At 56.7% G+C, this 25,508-nt stretch overlaps 1 protein-coding gene across 1 annotated transcript in view; it reads left to right on the top strand.

Annotated features, from left to right (window-relative positions):
* Window positions 1–25,508, top strand: part of DSCAML1 (DS cell adhesion molecule like 1) — a 94,951-nt gene that overhangs the window by 47,726 nt on the left and 21,717 nt on the right. Inside the window, exons 4-8 of the mRNA XM_032201870.1 lie at window positions 18,872–19,018; window positions 20,153–20,431; window positions 21,205–21,480; window positions 21,902–22,198; window positions 24,194–24,466. Coding sequence (XP_032057761.1) covers window positions 18,872–19,018; window positions 20,153–20,431; window positions 21,205–21,480; window positions 21,902–22,198; window positions 24,194–24,466 — 1,272 coding nt within the window. The remainder of the gene's footprint in view (window positions 1–18,871; window positions 19,019–20,152; window positions 20,432–21,204; window positions 21,481–21,901; window positions 22,199–24,193; window positions 24,467–25,508) is intronic.

The following is a 25,508-nucleotide window of genomic DNA, read 5'->3' as shown; positions in this document are numbered from 1 at the left end:
TTTGGCTTTGTTTTTTCCTTTTGCCTACTTACGCACTAATTAAAGGTCAGTCTGAGTTTGCATGCAGCATTTTCATGTCCAGCCCCAGGCTGCTGCGTGCCCAGGCGCTCGCTTCCCCTGGCTGCAGCAGCCACTGCGGGGTTTGGGGCATCTGCAGCCCTCTGTGGAAACCCAGCACCCTGCCACCGCTGCCTGCCGCTGGTGGGAAGCAGCCCCCCTCCTGCCGCTCCCGCTCCCCAGCCCCACAAGCCGTGTGTTAGGCATTTATAGGTTTTTCTCCATGGATACATACGCGGGCACGTTGGTAAAAATACACAGGCGCACGAGTATATTTATCTGTGGTGCAGCAAAACCCGTGCAGCCTCCGAGCTGATTCCCCAGGGTGAGACGCCACCTCCCTCCCAGCGCTTTCAAAGGGGAGCTGTGCTGATAATTAGTGCAAATATTTTGAATACAGAACTCATCACAGGCCTTTGTCATGGTGACAGGCGGTGACCTGAGATGCATTTCTCCTTCCGTAATGTACCCGGAATATGTAATTAAGAGGTGACTAAAAGATCCTTTACCAGGCTTTGTTTGCTGATGCGGCAGGCTGTTAGGAAACGCTGCCCCCTCCTTCAGTGGCTCCCAAAGTTCCCCGTGGCAAGCGAGGGGATCGATGCTTGCTCCGCTCTCCCAGTTCCTCCAAGGCTTGGCCCTGGTGTCTGCAGTGCCTGGGAGAAGGTGGACACTTGGTGGGGTGCTGGAAGGGAGCAGCAAGGGGAGCTGAGCGGTGCCTTCACCCCAAAATTTATCACTGAGTGCAGGCTTTGGCACCACGGGATGGGCAGCTGGGGGTGCCTTAAGGAAATAAGTGTGAAATTCCAGGCAGGGGAGGCAGAGAGGTGCACAGATCCCGGCGATGCCTTCCGAGAGGTGCAGCATCGTGGGCATGCGGGCGCCAGCAGACGTGGCCGGTCGCTGCCCGGCTGCGGTAAATGCACTGTGACAGCACCTGAGCGAGGCTACGTGCGGAACAGATGTCTTGGAGCAGGGGCTGGGGCTGGAGCACATCGTGATTTCATCAATTATATATCGCTTCCCTTGCCGTTAGCAGGCACTCGGAAGCGGGGCTGTTAAAGGAGACATGAGCAGATCGGGGAACAAAACGGGAACTTGGGGCAGAAAGCCCCAGGTCCAGGCTCGGTCCTGTCCCTGCAGGCTGTGCCGTGCTCCTCACCCTGTCCCGAACGTCCCTTCCCATTGCGTGGTGCTGGCACCGGGACAGGGCACGGCTCCTCCTTCCCCTCCTGCTCCCCGAGACCTCGGGGTCGCATCCTGCTCCTCTGGCCATGCCAAACCCAGCCCAGCTCCATCCCGGCTTCCCCAGCGCCTTTCCCTGCCTGTGCCCACGGGGCTGGTGCTCGTGGTGCCTGCAGGAGCCCGGCAGCCCCGGCACTGCTGGCACAGGCGGGTTTCTGCCCTGCTATTTACTTGTTTGTTTGTTTAATTGTTGGAGCGGGCTCCTTTTACCTGGCAATCCTGATTCATTAAAGGAGACGCAGGGCTTTTATTATGACTGTAGAGTGTCGTCTAGTGTTTCCACTGAACGTATAATTTGCCATGTATGAAAACCATTTCCAGAATTAATTTACCTACTGCAAACAGTTTGTATTAATGAAAATGCATTTTTCATGTGGGTTTGCTGGAAAAGCTGGCTGGAGCTCAAGAGCTCACTTTATCCATCCGGCGTGAGTAGGAGATGGAATTTGTTTAAAAATTAAATAAATAACACACCCACCCCCCATTTTTAATACAATATGGCCCAGCAATAATCTCTGAGGCAGACTGCAAGGGCTGCGGAAAGCTCCATCTGTGGCATTTTAATATGCAGCATTGTCTCCCTTTTTAATATACCCCCTTTCCCAGGCTCGTGTTTGTGTAACTGAGACGTGAGATGCTGTCATCCTCCCAGGTCACATTTTGATGCTCGAAATTAACAGAAGTGGAGATGGATGCAGCCGTGGAGCCCTTCCCATATTAACACGCATATTTTAGAATAATTGATGCTGAATTCATTTTGCAGCCTGCTTTCTCCCCAGCCTTTCCCCCACCCCCTCTCTCGTGCACGCATGTAAAAAATCCGGTTATCTGCCCAGATGGCAGCTGGGCGCTCGCATCCCAGCGGGGCCGCACGCATCCAGAGGGGCAGGAGCAGGGCTGGGGCTGGACATGGACCATGGCACAGCCCTCGTGCATCAGGATCCGTCCCTGGGCACCGTCCCCTTCTAGTCCCACTGGGTCTGGGCTGTGCCCAGCACCTCCTGGCGTGGCCACACATCTCCAATGGCCAGAAATGGAATCTGGGTGCAGGCAGGGCCAGGGATGGTTTTTTGGTGGAATTCTTGCCCCCACCGAGTTGTGTAACTCTGCAGAAGTGCCTTCGTCAAAGCGCAGCCTGCAAACTTCCAAGCAGCACAGGGAAGGTGGAAGGAGGCTGTCTCAGATAAAAAATTAGGAGAACTAAAAAATATTTTGAGGCTTGGCCACTTTGAAAATTCATTCTTGTTTTGGGATCATCTTCAATTATTGCATGCTAAAAAAAAAAAAAAAAAAAAAAGGAAAAAGAAAAAAAAATAGCCCTTTTATATAACTAACTGAAAAGTAATACTTGGTGGTTTGTTTTTTTTTCTTGTAAGAGAAGGAAGAAGAACATTTAGAAAGCACTGGGAAATTTTCTCCCAAAGCACCGAGGGATGCTCAGCATCCCCGCTCCAGGCCTGCAGAGCAAGGAGCTGAGCCTGCAAATACCCCCCTGGGGCTCAGTGGACATCTCATGTGCTTACAGCTAAGCCCGGGCTGAAGCAGGGGCAGCCCGGTGCCCGTGGGTGGCGGTGGGTGGCCGGCCACCCCTGCCAGGAGCGGGCAGAGCCCCTCGTGGACGTGTCCCGGCTCTGCCTCCGTGGGCGCGCGGCTCTCTGGAAACCTGCTGGCTCTCTCCCCTGTTGCTCACGTGTGAAAATTGCAGCTAACTAATTGAGGGCCACGGCTAAGCAAACGTATCACCTGCCAATCTGCACTTGTATTATTACAGCCTAACCTCATGCGTTATGTTTATCTCATTCCAGGACTGCCGTCAGCAAAGCCACTCTAGGCATAAACTTAATTATATCTCCTCGGGTAGCAGCAGGGTAGTGATTTATTGCTGGCTTTTGTTTCCTTCCTCACCTCACCTATATGTGATTATGCTGCGTGCAGGGGAGGTGGCGCTCCAGACGAGTGCTCCCGTTCCCCTCCACGGAGGCACCGCTGCTTGGTTCCAGCTCTGCTGGAGGCGCAGACCCCTCCTGGGTGCCGGGACACACGTGGGGACCACCAGGGGCCGAGGAGGTGACACCCGATGGGGTTTGGGGCTGGTTCCTCAGGGGTGCGAAGAGGTTGGGGAAGTCGGGACATCACCCTCCTGGTTCCCTTTCCCCACACAGCCCGCCAAGGGGAGAGGCTAGGTGCTTTAATTATTCTCACCCTCTGGAAACGCCGTGGTAATCAGCAGTGCTGTGGAGAGCAAGGACTGGCTGGGCTCACTGAGGAGGCGAGGGCTCCTCGCTGCTTTCTGTGGAGCTGCCCTGTGCCTGTGCCATGAGGCTGGGACAGGGATGCTCAGGGTGCAGGCTTGAGCAGGCAGCAGGGCACCTTCCTCTGCTGTGACCCATCCTGTGCCAGCCACCCATGTCCAACAGGGGCCACCACACCGTGCTGTGGGCAGCACCCCGCTGCTAACAGCTCTCGCCCCACGGGCTGCAGGTTGGGGCTTCAGCACTGGGCACCAGCTGAATACGGGCTGCTCTGTGGTGCATGGTGCTTTTGGACACACCAGCAGCACGGCTGTCGGGGACACGTCTGCTCCGAGAGGCTGTGTGCAAAGCAGAGCGCTGCAGTAACGCAGCCGGCGCATCTCTTGGTTTGGTTCTGAGCACGTCGCTGATTATTTTTCCCCTCATTATTCACCTGGCGGAGCAGCAGGTTGAGTAATTAGTGAATGCGCATGAACTTTGCAGTGTTTTTATGAATAAAATGTTTGTGAATCGGCTGGGTATTGGCTCCGCTCGTGCAGCCGTTACAGCGTGGCGGGGAGGAGCATCGCCAACCCGCGCCCTTCTGGGAGAGCTCGGAGCAGCGAGCGCAGCTTTGTGCAGCAAAACCCTGCTCGCCCTGCCCGGTACAGGCACAGCTCTCTGCTCTGCTGGCTGTGCAAACCCTGCTCACATCAAAACCCTTGCTGCTTTTGGATTAGGAGCCTCTGTGCACGGCTTTACAGCGCCGCTGCACTTCCTCCCCTGTGCTCCCCAAATGGAAGCGCTGCCCTTTGCCCATCCCCGCAGAAGGGCTTTGGAGGCACGTATACGAGGCAGCAGCTGCTGGGGACGGTGGCCAGCTAGGCTTGAATAGCAGCTGAAAGGGATGAATAATTTGTATGCCAACACTTCTGACAGGCTTTTTGGATGCTGCGTCTGGCTGCAGCGCCGCAGGGGCAGCAGGACCTGGGCAGGGGCTGGGGGAAGCGAGGTGGGCAGCAGGGGTCTTTTTTGGGGGTGGCCTCTCACCGAGGCCTTTAGGGCTGTGTGTCCCGCTGTCTGTGGCCTGTGGAGCAGGACACGAGGTCCCTTGGCATCTCTGTGCTCCTGGGTCATTGCGGCTGCGGTGGCTCCCTGGCTTTGGTGCCCCCTTTCCCGTGGCAGCCGGCACAGGCAAGGGCAGCCACAGCTGCTGAGGTCAGTGCTGAGGCCTCGGGCTCTTCTGGCACGGGAAATGCTGTAGAGGCAGCGCTGAACCATGCAGAGCAGGAGGGAGCCTCGGGCAGGAGGCCAGCGGCCGAGGAGGTGTCCCCCTGGGCCAGCGGTGACAGCAGCTGCGCTGTCCTCCCATCCCTCACCCCGAGGGATGCTCTGAGCTGGCACGGCTGGGGGGTGAGCATCACCCCGGCACCCTTCTGATCTGCCCCAAAGGGCTGGTGGCATCCTGAGTGAGGGAGCAGAGTCCCACAGCCGGATTCCTACATCTCGTGGAGGTGCTGGCCGCCCTGCCCTCCTGCCTGGGGTGCTCAGAAGGCAGATGGAAGCAGAGCATCTAAAAACCCCAGCTCATTTAAAGACTCCGTGCAGAGTCCGCTAGCCCTCCCGGTAAGCTGCCCCAGCATTTCATTACTTGTTGCTAGGAAATTGCATCTTATTTCAAGGTTGGATTTGCCTAACTTCAGCTTCAGGCCCAGGGTGCAGCCGTGAGGCTGGAGGGAAGGTGCTGGACATCTCTTGGTGTCCCGGGCCCGTGCGGTGACCAAGTCACCCTTCGCAGATGGACTCAGGCGACCGTGCTGCATCCCCCGGGATCTGAGTAACGCCTCCAGCCCTGAGTCATTCCTGTGATCCCGCTTGGAGCTGTCTGCGGTGTTTCCCCAACATCCTGGAAGCACAAACTGTTACCTCACCTGCAGCTGTCCTGCCCCCATCACTGCTTGCTGCAAGTCTGCTACCTGGCAAAATTTGCCAGCGAGGATTTCCGAGGGTTGGATCTCCAGGTGCTTGGTGCAGCAGCCCTGGGCTGAGACCAGGCAGGCATTTGGCCACTTACCAACACAGGCTGAGTCCTGGGGAGGCAAAATCCAGGCGCACAGTGAGCCCTGGCACCCTGCTGCTCCCCATTTCTCAGTCCCCCTCCTCCTGGGGCCTGGGCAGGAGCCGTCCCCAGCGGGCGATGCTGGCGGTGCTCGGAGAAGAGGGTCCCCACGTGCCGAGAGGGGTAAGCGGCCCTCGAGCGCCGCGGTGCTTGTCTCCCTGCTGAAGGAGGCAGGGCAGCGCTGAGTGTGCTTCTCCGTGGAAGCTGCTGCCTTGTGACAAGCGCTAAATATGCTGACAATGACAGTAATCAGCTGGCCTTGGTACTGCGCTCTCAGCCTTGTTCACCGGGAAAGAGATCTCTTCAGCGGGATTACGGCTCGGGTGGGACTTACTCGTGCCGCCCTGGCTTGTGTGCCCAGCCCCTCTGCTCCTGCTCAGTGCCACGGAGTGAGCACCTTGGGTCAGGCTGGTGCTCTCAGCGTGGCTGTAATTTATGGTCCAGGTGCCAAAGCCCTGCACGAGCTCTGCCAGATGCACCCGGGCGTTGTTTGGCTGGGCGGGCCGGCCAGCTGGGCGAGCTGCAGGGGATTTAAGAGGGCCCCCGCCGCTGCTTTTGCTCTCGGACTTGTAACTAGGTCAACACACATTTGCCTTGTCTTAATAATTATTGATAAGATGTGGCTGATCGTGCGCCGTGCAGGAGCAGGGCTCCTCCTCCCAGCCACACTGCTCTCGCTGGAGTCCCCGCGTAGGGAACCGCTGCTTCTTTATTTAATTTGTGCCTTACCTCTGCGGCAGGGAGCAGCACGGGTGCAGCCAGCGTGTTGCTTCCCCTGCTGAACGCTCACAGCTCCCTGGCCGCTCTCTGAACCTTTCCAACCCTAAAACGTGGGTGAACAGAGGAGGGCTCGTGGCAAACCACAGGCGGTTTTGTGGCCGTGAAGACATTTCTCCCTTCTCTTCCCCTTCAAAAGAGATGGCTCAATTCACCCGTGCCAGGCACTTCGATCCGCAGGCTCATTACCAGCAGCGAGACACGATGCTCGGGGAGCAGAGGGGAGGCACACACAGCCGATGCCTCTCCTCGCCCTGCCACGAGCACCCATGGCCTCAGGCAGGTGGGAAAGGCAGGACGGGGGGAGCTGCCTCGGACACACCGCTTCCAGAGGTGGGGACAGAGCAAAAAGGATCTGGAGCATGACACAAGCCGGGCAGGGTGACTGTGTGCCGCCTGTGGCATGGGAAGATGGGGTCTGCCCGTGCTGGTGCCTGGGGGAGGGCAATGATCTGCAGACATCTGCCTGCCCAAGCACTGGATTTTGCAGATCCAGCACTCAGGCTGTGTTTTGGGAGCATGCTCATTGGTATGGGCTTGCATCCGTGCTTTCTTAATAAAAAATATGCGCACCGACTCTTTGTGCAAGGGGGAATGCAAAGAATAAATGTAACTGCTCTCCGAGCCATTCAGACTTCACAGGCAAAGAGGATGTTATGTCCTGGGGATTTTTTTTCTGCTGCTTTTCCAGTGCTAATGAGCAGGGAGGAAGTTCTGCGCTTTGTTCGAGTTGACTTTGCTTGTTTTTTCCCCCTGTTGAGCAGTAGGGAGGGATGGAGGGGGATGCGCCACGCTGGCCTGTGTCTGTGCCTGGACACACGGGACAGTGGCACAGCAGCAGCACAGGGTCATTCGACTTTAATCCCGCACGTTAGAGGCTTTTGGCATTCCTCGTCAGATCAAAAGGTGGTCTTGGCTTTAGCAGGCTTCATTTCAGCCCGGTACAATGCAGCAATTTGCAGGGCTCTTGCACATTTCCATTTTGTAGTGAGAGCTCCCTGGCCTCCACGCTTCCCTGTGCAAGTCCTAGGAAACTTCTCACTCCATTTTCTGTGAAGTCAGAGCATCCCCAGCATAAACATTTTGGGCTTTGCCAAGCAGCTGCTCCCCTTGGGCTCCATAGGTCGGTCCCATTTTCCTCCCTCTTGCTGCATCTCATGCACATGGCTCTCCTCCTGGCTGCTCCTGAAGGGGAGGGCTGAGTTTTGCTGCAAAACTTCCTCCCCTGCTCCCCCTCTCAGGTTCTGTCTGTCCCTGTGAGAAGCATGGCGAGCATCTCCGAATGAGAGCCCTGCTTATGCACGTAAACAGAGTGGGAGGATGCTGCTGCAGATGCCCGAGATGACGACAGACTTGTGCTAGCGAGAGGCAACCGAGCGCTGCATTCACCTTCCCTGGCACGCTCGTCTGCTCCTCACCCTCATGCTTTGTGGCACCTTTCATCCCAAGGGATGCTGGCGTGCTTTGAATCGGGACGAGCACACGTGAGGTTTCAGCGGTGACCTTTGTCACGACCCAAATGCAGGCGCCTCCGAGGCGGGGGGACGGTGCCATCACCGCACGGCCCCGATGGTGCTTGGAGGTGGCACAGGACCGAGGTGGATGGCCTGGTCTGCATCCACAGAGACCTGCTGGAGGAGGCCGTGGCAAGGCATCTGCCTTCGCTGGTGCCCTCGTGGGACGCCCAGTGCCTGCAGACAGCAGGGCTTGCACTGGTTGGGGGTGCACCGCTCGCCGTCCTTGCGCCCACCGCCCTGACTTCAGCGCCCGCCTGCAGCTGCTTTGGCAAGCCCTCATCATAATGCAGCATGAATTTCATTAGCTCATTTGTTTCTGGCTCTCCGAGCCTGGAGATAATTTAATCCAGAAGTGGTTTACAACGCGGAGTGAGGTTGTAGTCTGCAAAGCTTAATGACCCCCTCTGGCTGCCGTTCGGAAAGCCGAGCTCTGGGGGTGGCTGGCAACTCGGGGTCGGGGCTGACGGCTGGCGAGACCATGGGCTGCGCTCCGCTCGGAGCAGGACGCGTGCCTCTGCGCCCGTTTTGTCTTGTTAGGCAGATTTTGTAGCGTGCAATAACAGCTGGAGCTGCACCGCCAGGCTCGCTGGAGCCGCTGGGGCTGGGGCTGGAGGTGAGGTCAGGGGGAGACGGCTCCGTTCACACGCGCGTTTTGTGTTTCCTGCCTCTCACCAAGGCAAGGTTTACTTAGCAAGCTGCAAAAAATCATTACATATGCTGCTAGTGGCCTGGTTAATTAAGATACACAGTTCTCCGGGTAGGAAAAGCCGACCTATATTTACTGTATGTAGGAAGACATCTGTCAGCTCGAAGCGTGAGATATCCCAGCGCAGGTTTGTCCTGCTTTTTGCAGGCTCTGAATTGCAACTGTTTTAAGCTCTGATGCAGACCAAGTTAATTTTAAGATGACTGTTACTATTCTCAACATAAGGAAGGGCATATTTAGACTCTCAGTACTCAAGAAGGCAAAACCCCCTGCATGTTTCTAGTAATTTTTCCCTAACAGTTTGCACAAAAACAACAACAACAAATCCTATTTGGTTTCTGCAATAGAATATGTTCGAGGGTGATCGTAAAATAGATTATTTTTAAATCTGCAGATGGTTTCCACATATTCCTCCTCAGCTCACTGCAGCTTTCCACCTCAGTAAACCGGTTTGTAATTTAGCCGAGGGCTGTGGAGCAAGCGTTCTGTCGTCTTGTTTTTCTTGTTCCCGTTCCTTATCCCCCCCGCCCCCCCTTTTCTGTTCCCTTTTTTCTCTTTTATTTCCCCTTGGTTTTCCTCCGCTAGGAGCTGGCAGTGCAGCTGGGTGCGCGGGGTGCTGCGGGTTTGCGGGATGTCCCGGCGGGGCTCCCACTGGGAAGGGGCCGGGGCTGAGCCGTGCTGGGACCCCGCTGCTCCCGAGCGGCCCTAAACCCACGGGATTTATGGGGAGGGATCCCAGCACGGTGGGCACGTCCTGCAGCACAGCCCCTCCATCTGGCCTCGCTCTCGGGGTGCTCCGGGCTCTGCTGCTCCTCGCTCAGCCGAAGCGGACATCTCGCCGCTGCTGCACGGCCCTAAGTAAGATAATGAGAGGAAGATTGCACTCGGCCCCGTGATTGCAGTTATACCCCCCCATCCTCAGAAAACAAAAAAAGAAAAAAAAGAAAAAAAAAACATGCAGCTTTTTTATTTCTTTGTTCTTTCATGGTTCGGCGTTATAATTATTGAGATTTCACTGCAGGGCAAAATGATCATTTGACAATGTAAGTGGGGAAAATAATTCCGGTGTTATCCAGCAGCCTGACTCGTATTATAATCATGGCGAAACTCCTGCAGACTTCAGTGGGGGGAACAAATTTCCTCCTATGCAGGTATTTGTCTTTTTAAGATTTCTCCCAATTTGATTGCAAATGTTAGGATTTTTTCCCTCCTTTATTTTTAATAACCCGAGGCTGTCGATGGATTGGAAAGGACCGAGGTACCTGTTGTTTTGCCCATTGTTTTCATTAGGCGTTTTACATTTCTGTCATTCTCTGCAATCATGATGGATTTTTGTGCGCAAATACCTTGGTTAGAGCTATTCAAAACTGTTTGTATAGCAACGTCTACAACAGCAACAAAACCCAATTAAAAAATCAGGGCAAATTTGATGAAAAAAAAAAACCTACAAATTGGGGGAAAATCACCGCTGGCTCTGTGCTGCAGCTTTCTGTTGGCAGCTGATGGCAGGCGGGGTGGGCTGGTGGCAGACGGGCTCTGCCCGGGGGTGGCCAGGGCTGTGGTTTTTATCCCTTTGTGCCAAGGCACCTTGTGCTGGGGGGACTGGGGGCCGTGCAGGAGCTCCCAGGGTCACACGTGTCCTTCACAGAGGGTGCCCAGCCCTGCACGGAGCAGCTCCAGGGCACCTCAGCAACCTCCTCTGTGTGATTTGATGGGGTCAGCACTGACCTGGCACCGGTTTTTGCAATATTTTCCTCCTTTATTTATTTAAGAGCCTGGGAACACGCTGGTGCACACAGAGGGAGGCAGCCCAGCACGTGCCGGGCCAGTGGTGATGGAGAGGGCTCCAGGTGGGCAGGGGCTGAAGTCCCCTCTGCAAAGGGCTCTCCGTTGTCCCCCGTCACCCTGGGGCTGATGAAAATGAGCTGACAGAGGCAGAGGCAGCATTAGCCTAATTATGGCCATAAACGATACCTCGGCGGTGGATTTTCCTTTCTTAGCGACTTCCTGTTTTCCTCTTTGAGATGCAAATTTTTGCACAGTCCTCGATCCAGATTCTCTTCTCATTAGCATGAAATTTGACTAGTTCCATGATTTTTTAAATAGCAAATTAAAAAAAAAAAAAAAAAAAAGGAAGAAGAAGAAGAAGAAATCGACGCTGCGCACAAAGTTCCAGCAAAGCCCCGGTGACTCTCGGGGGCAAAAACGGGGGGGCTGGTGGGGAACATGCCCGGGGGGGCTGCGAGGTTTGGGGAACAGGGGAGCCCGGTCGGCGGTGGCAGTTTGCCATGGCAGGCTGCTCTGCTCTGCTCTCGCACAGCTGAAGGGGAGGAAGCTGTCGGCGGAGCAGTGGGCAGGGGGGACCGAGCTCCCCAGCCCCTCCGGGGAGCCCCCGGCCACGCAGGAGCCCCCGCTGCCTCCCCCTGCCAGTGCCGACACGGGTGCACGTTGTGGGCTGAAGCCTTTCATTTCTCTTCCTCCCGGAGAACGAGGCTCCTCGTAATAGGAGGTTAAAAAAAATTACACTAGAAAAATCATTTTTTGCAATGAGTGTTATCTCTATGGATTTTTATTTTTTTTTATGCCTGCCATAATCTCTACCCGCTGCAGCTGAGCGCTGGGAGAGGACTCGTAATATATCTGAAAGCAGACGGCACTATTTTGCGGTAAATGTCATTCTAGTAATATTTAGCTGTCCTTGGAAATGAAAATACAATTTTTGCTGAAGTGACGCCGGTGCCGCGGAGCCGTGGCGTGCGGGGCTGGGGGGGCCGCTCGCCTCCCTGTGCCCCCGGTGCCCCCCCAGGGGTTGCCCTTTGGCTCAGCGCTGCTTTTCTTCCCCGGCCCCCTGCTCCCCGGCCGCCCTTCCCCTCCGCTTTCTGCCACATAATGAGTTTGATAAGAAATTGTCTCGTTAACAGGATTAGCCATGGAAATCTCGAGTCCCCTCCTATTCATTTTGTAATGCTCTTCATCCCGTTGGGTAATTTTCTGCCGGCATTAGGCGTCTCCGGACCACCTCGGGAGCTGGATTCCTCCTCGTTCCTCGACAGCGCCGGCTGCTGTGCCTGAGCCCCCTGTGCCCTCCCGGGGATTTCTCTCTGTTCCTTCGGTTTAGCGCGGCTGTTTCCTTTCCGAAATAACTTCCACAACCACTACGACCAGCTTCAAATGCTCTTGGTTTCACTGCCCATATCCAGCTCCTATTTTAGCAGCCGCACTTCCACAACAAACTCATCAGCATCCTAAAACCCGTGGGGGCGAGTTCTGCCCTCCTTTACACCCCCGTGGATCCCCTTTTGTAGGCAGTATAATTCTGGATTGACTCCTACGAAAACGAGTTCCAAGACTGGCCCTTTGGTAAATAATTACTCTTGATTTAATAACTCCTACCAGCCCTGCAGGATACGCTGCTTCCAAGGGAGTTAATAGAAAGAGATCTTTCTTAACATCTGTTTTCCCAAGTTTGCTGACTGCTAAGCCCGTATCTGGGAAGTTGCATCCAGATAGCAGCTCGTTAGATCCACGACGGCCGCACACTGCCAGCAGATAAACTGGAGCAGGAAAATGTCTGAGGCAACTGAGCACTGGAAGTAATATATGCATGAAACATTAAAGTGACAGCACCATTTTTCATTGCCTCGTGTTAAATGAAATTAACGTTTCTGCAGACGATTTCCTTAAGCATCTTCCAGGGTCGTGTTTGCAGCTTTGCCATTTTAAAAGGCTCCCCGTGCACAAAACCGAAACTTCTCCGTGTGCCGTCGTTGCCCAAAGAGAGAGGAGCACAGGAAGCAAACCCACTGCACTAATAAAGTGACGTAGGTGCTGATTGCTGTTTGGCCTGTAGGATTTCGGGAAATAATAGGTGATTTGTGGCAGGGAGACCAGGGTCACTGTGTGGGGGAGCTCTAACAAAGTGATTCTCACCTGGCAGCTTCCTCGTGACCTGAGTAATTTATTCACCGGCTTCTGCTCCCCCCGATCCGGGTGTCCACGCACAGATTAACTTCCTCTGCCTCGCCTGAGATGATTCGCCATGCTGCAGGTGATTAATTTGTGCAGATTGCATCCGAGCAGCTGGTGGCCGTCATTAGTGCTGGCCGCGGTGGGCTGGGGCAGCGGTGCCAGCTCCAGGCGTGCAGTTCCCGTGGTGCCTGCTGCCACCAGGCTGGGGGAGCTGCTGCCGGCTGCCTCCCACACCCCACGTTTGGGGTGTCCCAAAACTCTTCCCCGAACCTTGGTAGGCAGGGAGTGGAGGGGCTGGGTGCTCTGAGGTGCCGGCAGAGGGTGCCCACGGTGCCGCTGCTGCAGGACGAGGGCGCAGGCACTGTGGGGTACCCGTGCAGGAGGTGATAAATGTCTTCTGCCAGCTGGAGGCTGTGCGTGCCTCCTCTTTCCAGCTGGTGTTTGCAGAGGGTGTTCACGCACCGCCGCTCGCCCGGCTCTGCCCCGGCCATAAATCCGGAGGTCAGAGCCTGGCATGAAGCTGGGGGAAAGCACGGCGTTCCCTTCTGGGTTTATTCCCCTGTCCCCTGCAGGCTGGGCTTCTGCAGGTAATTCTGTAAAGCATTAAGAGTTAATGCACCAGAAAATTATCTGCCGCTGAACTTCAGCTCTGGAGTGCACGGGGTGGGATTTCTCAGGGGATTTAGCCCCCAGAGGGCAGCCCCGGCCCCGTATCTTGGCCCCGGGTGCGCGGGCACTGGGCTCACCCCCGCCTGCGCCCTGGGGTGCGTGGGCACAGGGACGCGGCGCTGGGGCTGCCTGGCAGCTGCGTGACAGGGAGGTGACAATTACATCCGCTTCTCAACTGCTCCTGCTTTTTTCTTCTCTCCCTCTCTCTCTCTCTCTCTCTCTCTCTCTCTCTCCCTCCGTGCTTTTTTTTTTTTTTTTTTTTTGTTTCATCTCTTCCTCTCAGGAAACCCATTTAAATGCAATTCCATTCTTAAAACATCTCCCTCATGCATGTCTAATGAATGTCAGGCAGACGCGCTGACAATGGGCCCAAGTAGGATCCAATCTCGCCGAGTGTCTACAAGTCATTTGGAAGAAACCCTGGGAGCGCGCCCAGTTTTATTACAGCGTAATTAGAAATAAAATCTTGTTGCAAGAGGAGAATGAGAGATGGGTGTTAATCCTGTAACGGGAGGAGATAGAGCCGTGCTTATAAAGGAGATTAAGGAGGGTAGGCGGAAAGCCTGTCATGACTCCCCAACTTTCATCCCTCCTTTGTGGATCTCCCCTCTCCGGCTCAGCAGCCCCGGTGAAAGGGGGGGGGGATGGTTTTGGGGTGTAGTTCCCTGCCGTGCCCCACAGCCACTGCCGTGATTCAGCGCTTCTGCCACCGCCGCTGCTCTGGCACCAGGGGGATGGAGCCTGGGAGCGGGCGTGGGAAGGGACGGGTGATATTTAGGTCTGCAGGGGGAGGGTCCTGCCAAAGCCTCCACCGCACGCACCGCATCTGGATGAGGCAGTGATGCAATCCAGCCCGCTGGGTTTTTATTTTTGGGAGCTTCGTGAAGGAGGCTGGTGCTTGGTGCCACGATGCGCTCCGGCTCCTGCGTGCCCGCAGCCCGCTGGCACCTCGGTGCTGCGCTGAGCACCACGCTGCTACCCGGCACCAGCCAGCAGGATGGGCAGGGCACACGGCCCCTGCCACAGGGCTGGACTTTTCCATCAGGAAACCTTTCCCAAAAAGTGCCACCACCCTGCTGCCGGCCCCAGGACATGGCATGGCCAAGGTGCTGCAGGCGCAGGTACCGCAGCTTCCCCGAGACGGCGGTGTTTCTAGGGCAGGGTTTTCTTGTTGCAGCGAAGCCCCGTTCCTCCTGGATCGAGGAGGAGGAGAAAGAAGCCAGGGAGCCCTTTGGTACAAAGCATGACCCACTTACTCAGCTGGAGTCGGTTATTTTACAGATGCCCACGGAACTTCAAGGTGGAAATGTTCTGCTGGGTGCTCGGCTGCTCTGCGCCGCTCAGCTTTGCATGGCTGTGTAGGAGAAATGTGTTTCCTTTGAAAGGGCTGGGGAGCCTGTGACTGCCTTACACGTCCCCTGGGATCCCGTGTGCAGGGAAACATGTAAATAAATCTGTCAGATATCGTGCAGCTCTTATTAAATTTGCATTGGGCTTGAGTCGCAGCTCCTATTTAACATCTCTGGGATGGATGGATGCATCTTTAATCTTCGCGCCTAATCCAGGCGCTCTCTGCTCCAGGCATTTGCTGTGGCGCCGAACCTGGGTTCAGGCAGCCGGGATGAAAGGGGCCCATGGTGCGTGGCCATGGCCCCGCTGCCTCCCAGAGCCATCAGTTTGGCTGCTGGAGCAGCCCCTTGCCATAAGACCGGGGGTCCCTCCTGGCTGGGTTTGGTGAGCCCAGGCTGCTTCTCCCCACTCGAGTCCCGTGCTGGGCAAACGGCGCACGGGGAGAGCGGCCACAGCAGCCGGGGAAAACCACAGGCTTTGTACTTTGGGGCTTCCCTCTCCGTGGCTGTCCCCCAGGGAGGCATTTGTCACTTTAAACGTGGCCAGAAATAGCACCAAACATTTATTGAATTTGTCCGGGATGCCTTGGGTTGCATATGCTCCAAGTATGGCTAATTCATAAACGCTGGCACCTATTGATTCTCCCGCAGTTAAAATAGACTGCGTAAGGAAATATTGGCCCCAGAGTACTGAGGGGAAGTTATCTCATTAGTCTTATGAACTATAAAATGTGCTCTCTCCTGAAGCCCTGACCCCATTGTTTTTATAAATCTATATTGGATGGAGCAGTAACTGGTAACCTGCATCGACTGTAATTTTTCTCTTGAAATTGGAAGGCCCTTGGGACTGACACTGAGGTTTCATGGCCACTACAGGCAGCTGGATGTGGAAGAGGTTTCCCGAGCAGAGAGCACGTGTGTACATGTGAGCACCTACAGCAGGAGACCCTCCTCATGTTCTCCATGCCTTCTCTGTGCTTTCCCCCTTGTTTCTCCCTTTGTGGGGGCAAGGTTTGGCTCCTGGGGGCTCCCAGCTGCCCTGCTCCTCTCTGAGTCCCAGCTCCCCAATTTTGGCACCCCAAAACTGGGGGGAGAGGGAAGTGGGAGGCTTGGAGAGGCATTGCCTCGGCAGCAGCAAAGTCTCCCTGCAAGAGTTATTAGAGGCACATCACTCCAGCCTGGCTGTGGACGTACTTAATCCTCTGCATCCCGTAAAGCTTCTCCTCCTCCTGGCAGGCAGAAAGATCTGATTTTATGCCGCGACCTTCGACGTTAATCTCGCAAGCTAACTGAGCCATAAGTCACTTCGGTGAGGTCTCCGTCAGAGCCGTTCACATCAATTATTGCCCCGCGTCTTTCCCTTGAACCAGTGCAGCGCTCCTCGGCCAAGTTATTTGTCCCTTGTTGGAAAAAAAAAAAAAAAAAAAGAAAAAAAATAAGAAAATAGAAGCTGTGCTGTCAGGTTGTGTAGACCTTACGCTGAATGCCATGGCATGGCTTGCACAGGGGCAGATGCCTCCTGTCACTGTGTGGCAGCAAGGCCGGCACTAAAACCTGCAGCTTTTCTGCCCGTCTGGAAGCTTTCAGCACACGGAGGCTGCGCAGGAGAGGAGCCCAGGCAGTGCCTTGCCCCATGCAGAGAGGTATCAGGGTGGGGGCTGGTGTGCCAGCTGCCTTCCTGCGGCTCTTCTGGGCTCCAAGACTATGCTCACATTCTGGCTCAGAGGCCTGACTTTGGGCACAGGGTCTGTGGAAGCCAGCGAGTGCCAGGATCCTGGTGTGGTGCCCTAGGTGGGATCAGACAGGGCTGGTTTTATATTCGTGGTCAGCAATTCTCTCGTCCTCGTGTTCGTCTTCTTGCACATCTCTGCCTAGGAAGCTGCCTGAGGGCCCTGCTGCCCCTCGGCCTCGTTGCACGCCGCTCCTGCACGCCTTTGTTTCCGGAGCACGAGCGTGCCCGGGAGCGGGGCTGCAGTTGGGCATGCACAGAAGTGTCTGCGCTGGGGGGAGGCCAGCTGGGGCTGCGCAGCACTTTGCAAAATGCAGCAGCTGTTTCCATAGAAACTGGTCCCCCCCCCCCCTTCTCAAATTCCAGTGCAGCCAATGCTCTTTGCTTACTGGTTTGATGGGAGATGAAAAATTAATGCCTGATTTGCATGTGGGTTCAGTCCTTGCAGGACTGCTCCCCCTCCCCTTCTACCGAGGTTCGCATTAAAACCTTGCTGCCGCCGGTCGAGGGCGCAGGGCACGAGGCTGGCACCACCGTGTGCTTGTGTCCCGTTGCACCGTGGTGCAGTGTGCACGTTGCTGGCATTGTGAGGAGGGAGATCTGTGTCTGCAGGTGGTGGCTGCAGAGCCCTGACCCCTCCAAGCCTTGTCCCAAGCTCGCAGGATGCTGCTGGTGGTGTGGGGAGCATCGCGGGGCTGCTCCCTTTCCATCCAGGGGCAATCTGCACGGGCTTTCCAGCCTCTGCCTTCTGTTAGCTATGGCTAGGCTCGTATCTTATTAAGGCTGCTATTTCTTCTCTGTTTAGAGTCCCTAATGCTCTCATATCAAACAATTAGAGTCAAATACATACATCTAGCTAAGCTGCAGCTGGAGTGGGGTAGTGCCAGCAGGGCTCAGGGCTGCCATCAGCTTGGCTTTTGCGGTGGATGTGCTCCAGTTCCGCGGTGAAGAGCCCTGTTTTGTGTTGATCTGTAGCCTGAAGTGCTGCTGCAGCGGGCAGGGAGAGGCTTCTGCCATCCTGCCAGGCGGCTCCACGAGGGTTTTCCTTTCATCCCCGTATTCCGCTTTCATTTTTCCTGCTGTTAGGGGCTTGACCATGGCACTGCCTACCACCTAAATCAAGAATAACCAAGTACTTCAAAAAGGTGCTGGAAGAAAAAGCAGCTGTTTGTTGTCACCCATCGTGGTGCAGGATTTGAAGGAGCCGTTTGCAGCCATTGCTGACTTACAATCTAGGTTTAGAGGTTTCGACTCCAAACATTTGGCTCTGCTAATTACATTCTGCTTATCTGCACTCGCTGTGTTTCAGCAGGGGGTGGCTTGGCTGGCAACGTGGTGCAGCCGAACAGATGTACCACCCCATCCCAGCTGAGCTTCTGCCAGCTGAAAGGATCCCAGAGGTCCCACAGAAACTGGGATCAAAGGCTCGCTCTCACGGCTGGCGCTGGTAGGAGAGCAGGATGAAAGGTGTCTTCCAGGTGGGAAGGGGAGCGCGGACACCCAGAGCTTCTCCCCTGTACCTCCGCTTGCCCTGCTTCCCTCCTTGCTGCTCAATTGCGCCACGGTGCAGGCCTTTCTATTAATGTTAATTACTGTTGATATTCATGATGAATTATAGAGGTCAGGCCTGACAGGGAGGCTGGCTTCATAGGAGAGTGAACAACTCCTTTCCCCCTGTGCACACCAGCCCGAAAGCTGCTGGCCAGCACTGCGGGGTCCGTGCTGCACTACCTGGTGGCCTCGGCAATCTCCCCCTGGTGCTCAAATATCAACTCAAGCCCTTATTTGTTTTCACACACTTCTAAGTAAGTTAAGCTAATTATTAACTCAGCAGGACGGATTCACTTTTAATTGCAGCGTTGCTATGCAGCACACGGAGATGGGTTTCGTGGTGTGTGCTCCCCTCTCCATCCGCAGCCGCGGAATCGCTGCGAGCCCACGGCCAGCCCAGGGCCGTGCCCGCTGCCCTCCTCGTGCTGCTGCGGGGCCCTGGTGGGGCTCGGATGTGGCCTTCGGGTGGGGACAAGGACACCCTGCCCCTGCCTTGGTGCCTGGGCAGCTGCGTGTGCTGCAGGATGAGTGCCGCCGCCCAGGCAGTGCCCAGGGATGCGCAGGCTGCTGTCACACCCCCGTGCTGATATTGCACACACGTGCTCAGTTGTGCACACCCCCATGGTGATGTTGCACATGCGTGGGATGCTGTTGCAGCCCGGCGGGCTGATACTGCACACTCGCGGGCTGCTGTTGCACACCCACGTGCTGATATTGCACACGCGTGGGCTCCTCTTGCAGGCACTGCTGCTCGCCCATTTTGGCCTGAAGTTGCCAGCTGGCCCCCAAATGTGATGGCAGAGACGGTCCCGGTGGGGAAGGACCGTGTTGTGCTCCTGGCCCCGAGCACGGGGGCTCTGCCTGCCTCAGGTGCTGGGTGCCTGGGAGGGGATGTGTGACACCAGGGCCACCTTGCTCACCCTTCCCCTCCCTTTCCTCTTTGTCTCTGCAGAAAATAGGTTTTTTATTACTTCTTACGGAGGTTTGTACATATCGGACGTGCAGAAGGAAGATGCCTTGTCCACCTACAGGTGTATCACCAAGCACAAGTACAGCGGGGAGACGCGCCAGAGCAACGGAGCCCGGCTCTCCGTGTCAGGTGAGCACGCAGTGCCAGCAGTGCTGCCGAGGCACCTGGAGACAGCTTCCAGCCTCATCTGCACCCCGCTCCCCATCTCCCCATCTCCCCATCATCTCCTGGGGGTGCAGGGGATGTTGCAGCACCCCCACCTCCCATCCTGGCAGCAGGAGGGTGCCGGGGGTTTGTGCAGGGGGTCCGTGCCGCCCCTCGCCGTGCCGCGCGGCACCCCGAGCTGAGCGAGAGGCGACGGGGCGCGAGGCGATGCGATGTGACAGCCCGTGATGTGAGCAGCCTGACGCGATGCGACGAACGTGCAAGCGATACTGCAGCAGAGCGTAGCGCAGTCCGTAGTGCCGCCTGTCTCGGGGCGCTCCCGGCTCCGCTGACTGCCCAAATTACTCTGCTCGGGAGGGAGGGAACTCGCCCGACTCGCCGCCGCATCGCCTCTCCTGCCACTCAGCTGCAGCTCCCTGCTCCCCGCCATATGGCTTTCCCAGGGCTCCTCTCCTGCTCTAGCTCCTCGAATTAACCCCGCAGAGGGTCGGGGACAGCCGGGCTTGCTGGACCTGCTCGGTCCCACTCCCATCCAAACCACTCCTTAGTGTGGCCGTGGATTGCATCGTCCCCTCCCCGTGCACACTCGCGGTGCCTCGGTCCCCTCCTGGTCGCTGTCATTATTTACACGTCACGGCGTTTTACTTCTGCTTGGGAGTAATGAAAGAGGTTTCTTTCCCCTGGAATTTAATTTCACGCCTGAGACTTGGTGATTAATTTTCTCCTTTCCCAGCTGCCTGATGGGCCCCTTTGCTTGTAAATTTTGAAATGTGCCACCGAATTTGTGTATTTTGCACCAATTACGTGTCACCTTGAGTAATTCCTCCGGTGCCGTGTTTATCCGTCCCACCAGCTCCTCGGCTGCGTTTCCCTGGGGAGGGGCAGAGCCGCTCAGTGCCAGCTGACGCCGAGGTGGCCCAGCGGTCCCTGTGTCACCGCCGGTCCCCGTGTCACCATGCACAGGCTCCCCCGGCATCCCCAGGCAGCTCAGACAGCCGTTGGCTCCTCCCTGTTAAAACCAGCTCAGCCTGCTGGCTGCAGGGCAGGAGCCCATCTCCCCTCCTTCTCCGGGTGAGTTTATTCCCTCTCCCACCCCAGACCCGGCGGAGTCCATCCCCACGATGCTAGACAGCTTCCAGTCCCGGGAGGTGAAGGCGGGCCGGCTGGTGGAGCTGCCCTGCATCGCCTCGGGGTACCCCAACCCCGCCATCCGCTGGCTCAAGGACGGGCGCCCGCTGCCCGCCGACGGCCGCTGGGCCAAGCGCATCACGGGGCTGAGCATCAGCGACCTGCGCGTGGAGGACAGCGGGACCTACATCTGCGAGGTCACCAACACCTTCGGGTCTGCAGAGGTCACCGGGACCCTCACGGTCATAGGTGAGTGCCGGCGGCGGGGAGAGCTGCGTCCTGCCGAGCTGTGTAAATCTCCAGCCTCGAGGCCTTTCTAAAGCTGTGTAAATTACAAGCTTTATGTTTCAGCGTGGCGTGGCGCATGTTGGAGCCCGCCGTCGCGCTACGCAGCGTGTCTGATGCGGTGCTCGGAGCGTTTGGGGGAAGTTTATAATGCTGCAGCCGAGGACGTGCAGACAGCCCCTGATTTACCGCTTTAATCTGGGCCGAGAGAGGGACCTCTGGAAAAGGCAGAGCGATAGCAGGGGATGTAAATTGCTGGATGGTGATATCCTGTTAGGTGCCTCTGCGCTTTGTTTTGCTGATTTACATAAAATAAGCTCCAGCCAAACAGTAAATACCATCTGGGCAGGCCAAATATTTACTGCCTGCTCTGCTCCTGGGGGTTCCTGCTGTCACCAGCAGCCCTGGAGCCGCCCTGGCACGTCCCTGGCTCGGCACTGCCCCATCGCACCGGCCACATTCCCACTGCAACAGCTGCTTCCAGCCACCCTGCCCCTACACCAGGACGAACATTAAAGGCTGGGCTGGCAGCACAAGGAAGGGCAAGGAGGCCACCTGCCTTGTTCTACGGTGACATTTTGCATGTAGTCAGGCTGGCACATCCAGGGAAGGAAAGGTGGAAAAGTACACGAAGGATGAGAGCCACGTGGTGCGTGCTGGCCTGCGGCTGCCTGCCCCCACAGCCCGCCACCACCACGCAGCCAACGCCTCTCCTGCTCTCGTCCTCTCTTGCACAGACCCTCTGCGTGTGACCCTCACACCAAAGAAGCTCAAAACGGGCATTGGCAGCACCGTCATCCTCTCTTGTGCCCTCAGCGGGTCCCCCGAGTACGTCATCCGCTGGTACCGCAACACGGAGCTGGTGGTGGTGGATGACTACATCTCCATCCGGGGCATCAGCAACGAGACCCTCCTCATCACGGCCGCCCAGAAGAGCCACTCCGGAGCCTACCAGTGCTTTGCCACCCGCAAATCCCAGACGGCACAGGACTTCTCCATCATCACGCTGGAGGGTGAGCTGGCTTCCTGGGGGTGGGGGCCAGCTGGGGTGTTTCTCTGCCCCTCTCCAAGCTGCCGCATCCGCGGTGCTCACCAGGGTGCTTTGTGCATGGATGGAGGAAAGCAAGCACCACTGGGGCAGGCTGCACCCAGCCCCTGGGCTGTGCAAACTGTCTGCAAGCAGCTCGGGGATGCAGGGGCAAGGGCCAAAATCAGGGTCGTGCACTGACCTGTCCATCCCCTGCCCTGTGCTGAGGAGCTGCCTTCCACGAGCAGGCGGGGTTGCAGGGCTCTGCGTATTTGGACCAGGGATGGGCACTGCTGAGCCTGGCATCCTCTCGAGCCAAAATCTCTTATCAACCAGGTGCGGGGGGTGTGGGTGACTGCTGCCGGTGGCTGCCGTGCCCTAACCCCCCTCCCTCTGGGTCCCCCCAGATGGGACCCCCCGCATCGTCTCCTCCTTCAGCGAGAAGGTGGTGAACCCCGGGGAGCAGTTCTCCCTGATGTGTGCCGCCAAGGGCGCGCCCCCCCCGACCGTCACCTGGGCCCTGGACGACGAGCCCATCCCGCGGGACAACGGGCACCGCACCAACCAGTACACCATGTCGGACGGCACCACGGTGAGCCACATGAACGTCACCAGCCCGCAGATCAAGGACGGCGGCGTGTACCGGTGCACCGCGCGGAACTCGGTGGGCAGCGCCGAATACCAAGCGCGAATAAACGTAAGAGGTGCCTGTCTACTTTTAAATATCAGAATAGGACTTTGACTGGGCTTTTGGTTGTGTTCTGTTCCCCGCCAGATCGTTTCTCTCCCCGTCCCCCGTCCCCCCCTGTTTCCCAGCTGTGCAGGTCTCTGCAGCCCTCTCCTGCCCCGCTCGCCCCCAGCCCTGCCCGTGGCATCCAGCTGCCCTGTGGCTCAGAGCAGGGAGCTGAACGGAGTGCACGGCTATCCTCTGAACCTTGGAGAGCCAGAACAAGGCCTCCAGAGTGGCAATGCCTCCCCGCTGGGGTCTGCTGTCTCCCCTTCCAGCCTTTGGGACTGTGCAGCAAGTGCCTCCCGTGAAGGACCCTGGGGAGGAGGTTGGGGTGGTGCAGAAGTGACCTGCACTGGCCAAGAGCCACCTGCTCCTTTTTACCTGCCTGCAATGTGTCCCCCAAACCATCCCCAGACCCCCCACACTGCCCCCAAGCCCCCCACACCACCCCAGTCCCAGCCCCGCTCCCTGGCAGGAAGGTGCCCGTGGGCGCAGGGATCCTCAATGCAAGCAACGATGAGGCAGCACGGGAAATCGTGGAAAATGAGCTCGGATTTGTCATGTCTGTGTTTTCTTTGTCTGCTAAAAGCCATGGCCGTGTTAATCACCGCGTGGTTATGGCTGGAGCGTGTTGTTCTGTGCGTTCCAGGGCGTTCTCCAAGGCATGGGGCACGGTGTAAGCCTCTGCCCATTCATAACCACCAGTTAAAGCTTCTAGTCTTATAGGTGGGAGCCAGAGTCAAGGTAACATTAAATTATCTACCGAGGAAGAAGCTTGAAGGGCTGTGTTTGTCTGTGTCTCAGGTTTGAAATGGATCTAGTGGCTTTTTGGCTGGAATCCCAGGAGAGTCTGAATTTTGCTGCCACTTACCGCTAAATTTGGAGCAAGTTCATCTCCCAGGCACGAGAAGCAGGAGCAGCGTTCTGAATGAGGACGTTTCATTGTCTTCTTTTCTTCCCCCTCTTCCAGTTCCTGACTGCCTGTCACTAGATAAGATTCAGGCTTTTTCTTTTTTTTTTTTTTTTCCCTGGAATAATTGAGCAGGTCCCTGTGACAGGCCCGAGAGCAGGCTGCTAATTTCTCTTTCCCTGCTCTTGGCCCCCTCGAGTCCCCTTATTCCCGGGACCCTGGGCGCTGTAGGATCTCAGGAGGGAGCGTGCTTTCACAACGGGGATCTTACCCTGAGCATCTGCTCAGCTGTTATCCTGCCACGCGCTTGGGGCGAGGAGTCGAGATAGGGTTAATCTTGAGATTAGTTTGCTGCTTTACACAATGGCCACGAGAACAATGTAATTGTTGAAGCGTGAAACCTCTCCTTGCAATACTCACCTGCAACACTTCCAGTCCTTCAGGCAGCATGAGAGCCAGCCAGGAGCCGTGAGCTGCCTTGCCTGGCTTTTTGGCACTGCTCGGGGTGCCCACGGGAAGCTCCGAACAGTGCCTTTTAGTGGAGATCAAACACATTGCCAAATGGGATTTGGGCTCCTGGATGGAGCTCTCTGCCAAGGAGATGGCAAAGCACACACAGCTTCCTCCTGAGAGGGGCAGAGCAGCCGGACAGCCGGGGGGTGCTCCCCAGAGGTCTCCTGAAGCTCCCTTGGGAGCCCCGGCTGGGTGTGCTCCCAGGCAGCGTTTGACGTCCCTCTGAGGGGCAGCAGCACTCTCAGGCTGGGCTTCCCCAGCAATGAACCCTGTAAATTCAAGCCTAAGCATGGTGCCTGCAAGACCGGGGGGAGTTTGCTGAAGTTTGGCTGCAGCCAAGGGTCGCAGCCCCCACTTTTGCAGCTCTTCTTTTGTAGGTGTGCGCGAGGGGCTGTCGCTGGAGGCTGCTGCTGGGCAGGCTGGGTCCTGGCTCTGCCGTCACCTTGCTCACCTGCGCAGCTCGCTCTGCACTAGCAGATCTGTGTGCAAACAAGCCGCCCTTCGGAATTAACCTAGCCTGCCTCTTCCTTCCTCCCCACTATGTAGGTCCCCCGAGCATCCGAGCGATGAAGAACATAACGGCGGTAGCGGGTAGGGACACTTTCATCAACTGCAGGGTGATCGGGTACCCCTATTACTCCATCAAGTGGTACAAGGACTCTTTGCTGCTGCCTGATAACCACCGCCAAGTGGTCTTTGAGAACGGCACCCTCAAGCTGATGGACGTCCAGAAAGGCATGGACGAAGGGGAGTATCTGTGCAGCGTGCTGATCCAGCCCCAGCTCTCCATCAGCCAGAGCGTGCACGTCACGGTGAAAGGTGAGCGGGTGGGGAGTGCCTGGGTCCTGCAGTTCCCTCCCCAGCCCAGGGAGCCCTGTGCTTCCTGCAGAAGCTTGGTCAGCTCTGGCACGTTGTAGGCAGGAGCTGTGAGCCCCTTTCCCACCACCTTCCCACCCAGAACGGGGCAAGGCACAAGCGTGCTCCTAGGGCACCTCCTTCGGGTTGCGTTGGGGCCGTTCCGATCGTGCTTTGGGGAGTGTTGGGGCTGTTCCTGTGGGCAGAGGCAGGGCAGCACCGTGCAAGGTGCTCTGCGTCCAGACACTGGCCGTGATCCCTAGGCACCAAGGAGAGGCAGAGCTGGCTCAGCCCAGCCACCTTGCACCCACCTGCGTGCCTGCTGCTGCCCCGAGCCGCACCAGATCCATTTCTTGTTACACGCAGCGAGCAAGGATTTGCGGTGTAAACACAGCGTATTAAAACATCTAACCTTTGCTCGGATCACCTTCACTGATGTTTTTCTCTGTGTGTTAGCCTTTAAAAAAATAATACTCTCAGTCTTCCAAGCGCACAGAACATCTTAAAAGCTTCTCCAGGCCATCAATTATTCAGCCCCATTGAGGGAGCTATCAGTCCTAATGAATTGAGTCGGATGCATTCCCTCCCAGTGACTTGCTGAGATTGTGTTATGAGCGCGCGGAGCTATCGTATCTCCCGTCCTCAGAGTTGTCAGGTCGGCTCTGCCTGTCGCCAGCTCAGTGTTTGCAGTAAATCATTCAGACAAACACAGCCACGCTGGGGACGGAGCTGGCCAATTGTCTTTGCCTCCGTCTCACCGAGCCGGGTATTTATGGACTGGATTTTATGCTGATCCCCCTCCCTCCCCTTCCATCCACCATTTTCTTATTAGGAATCAGGTTAGCAAGAGAGAGCATCAAGCTGATTAGAGATGCTACCCCTTGATTAGCTAATGCTCTTCTCCAAGGCTTTGCAGGCGGAAGCATGGGCTGCAGCTAACCTTAGGGCAGCGCCGAGGGGACCCCACTCCCCTCACACCCCCAGTGCAGGGCACGGCCAGCCTTTG

The sequence above is a fragment of the Aythya fuligula genome, chromosome 22 (genome assembly GCF_009819795.1).
Source record: "Aythya fuligula isolate bAytFul2 chromosome 22, bAytFul2.pri, whole genome shotgun sequence".
Classification (NCBI taxonomy): Eukaryota; Metazoa; Chordata; class Aves; order Anseriformes; family Anatidae; genus Aythya; species Aythya fuligula.
Note: the sequence above shows the minus strand (reverse complement) of the source record. Positions and strands in the feature narration are given on the sequence as shown.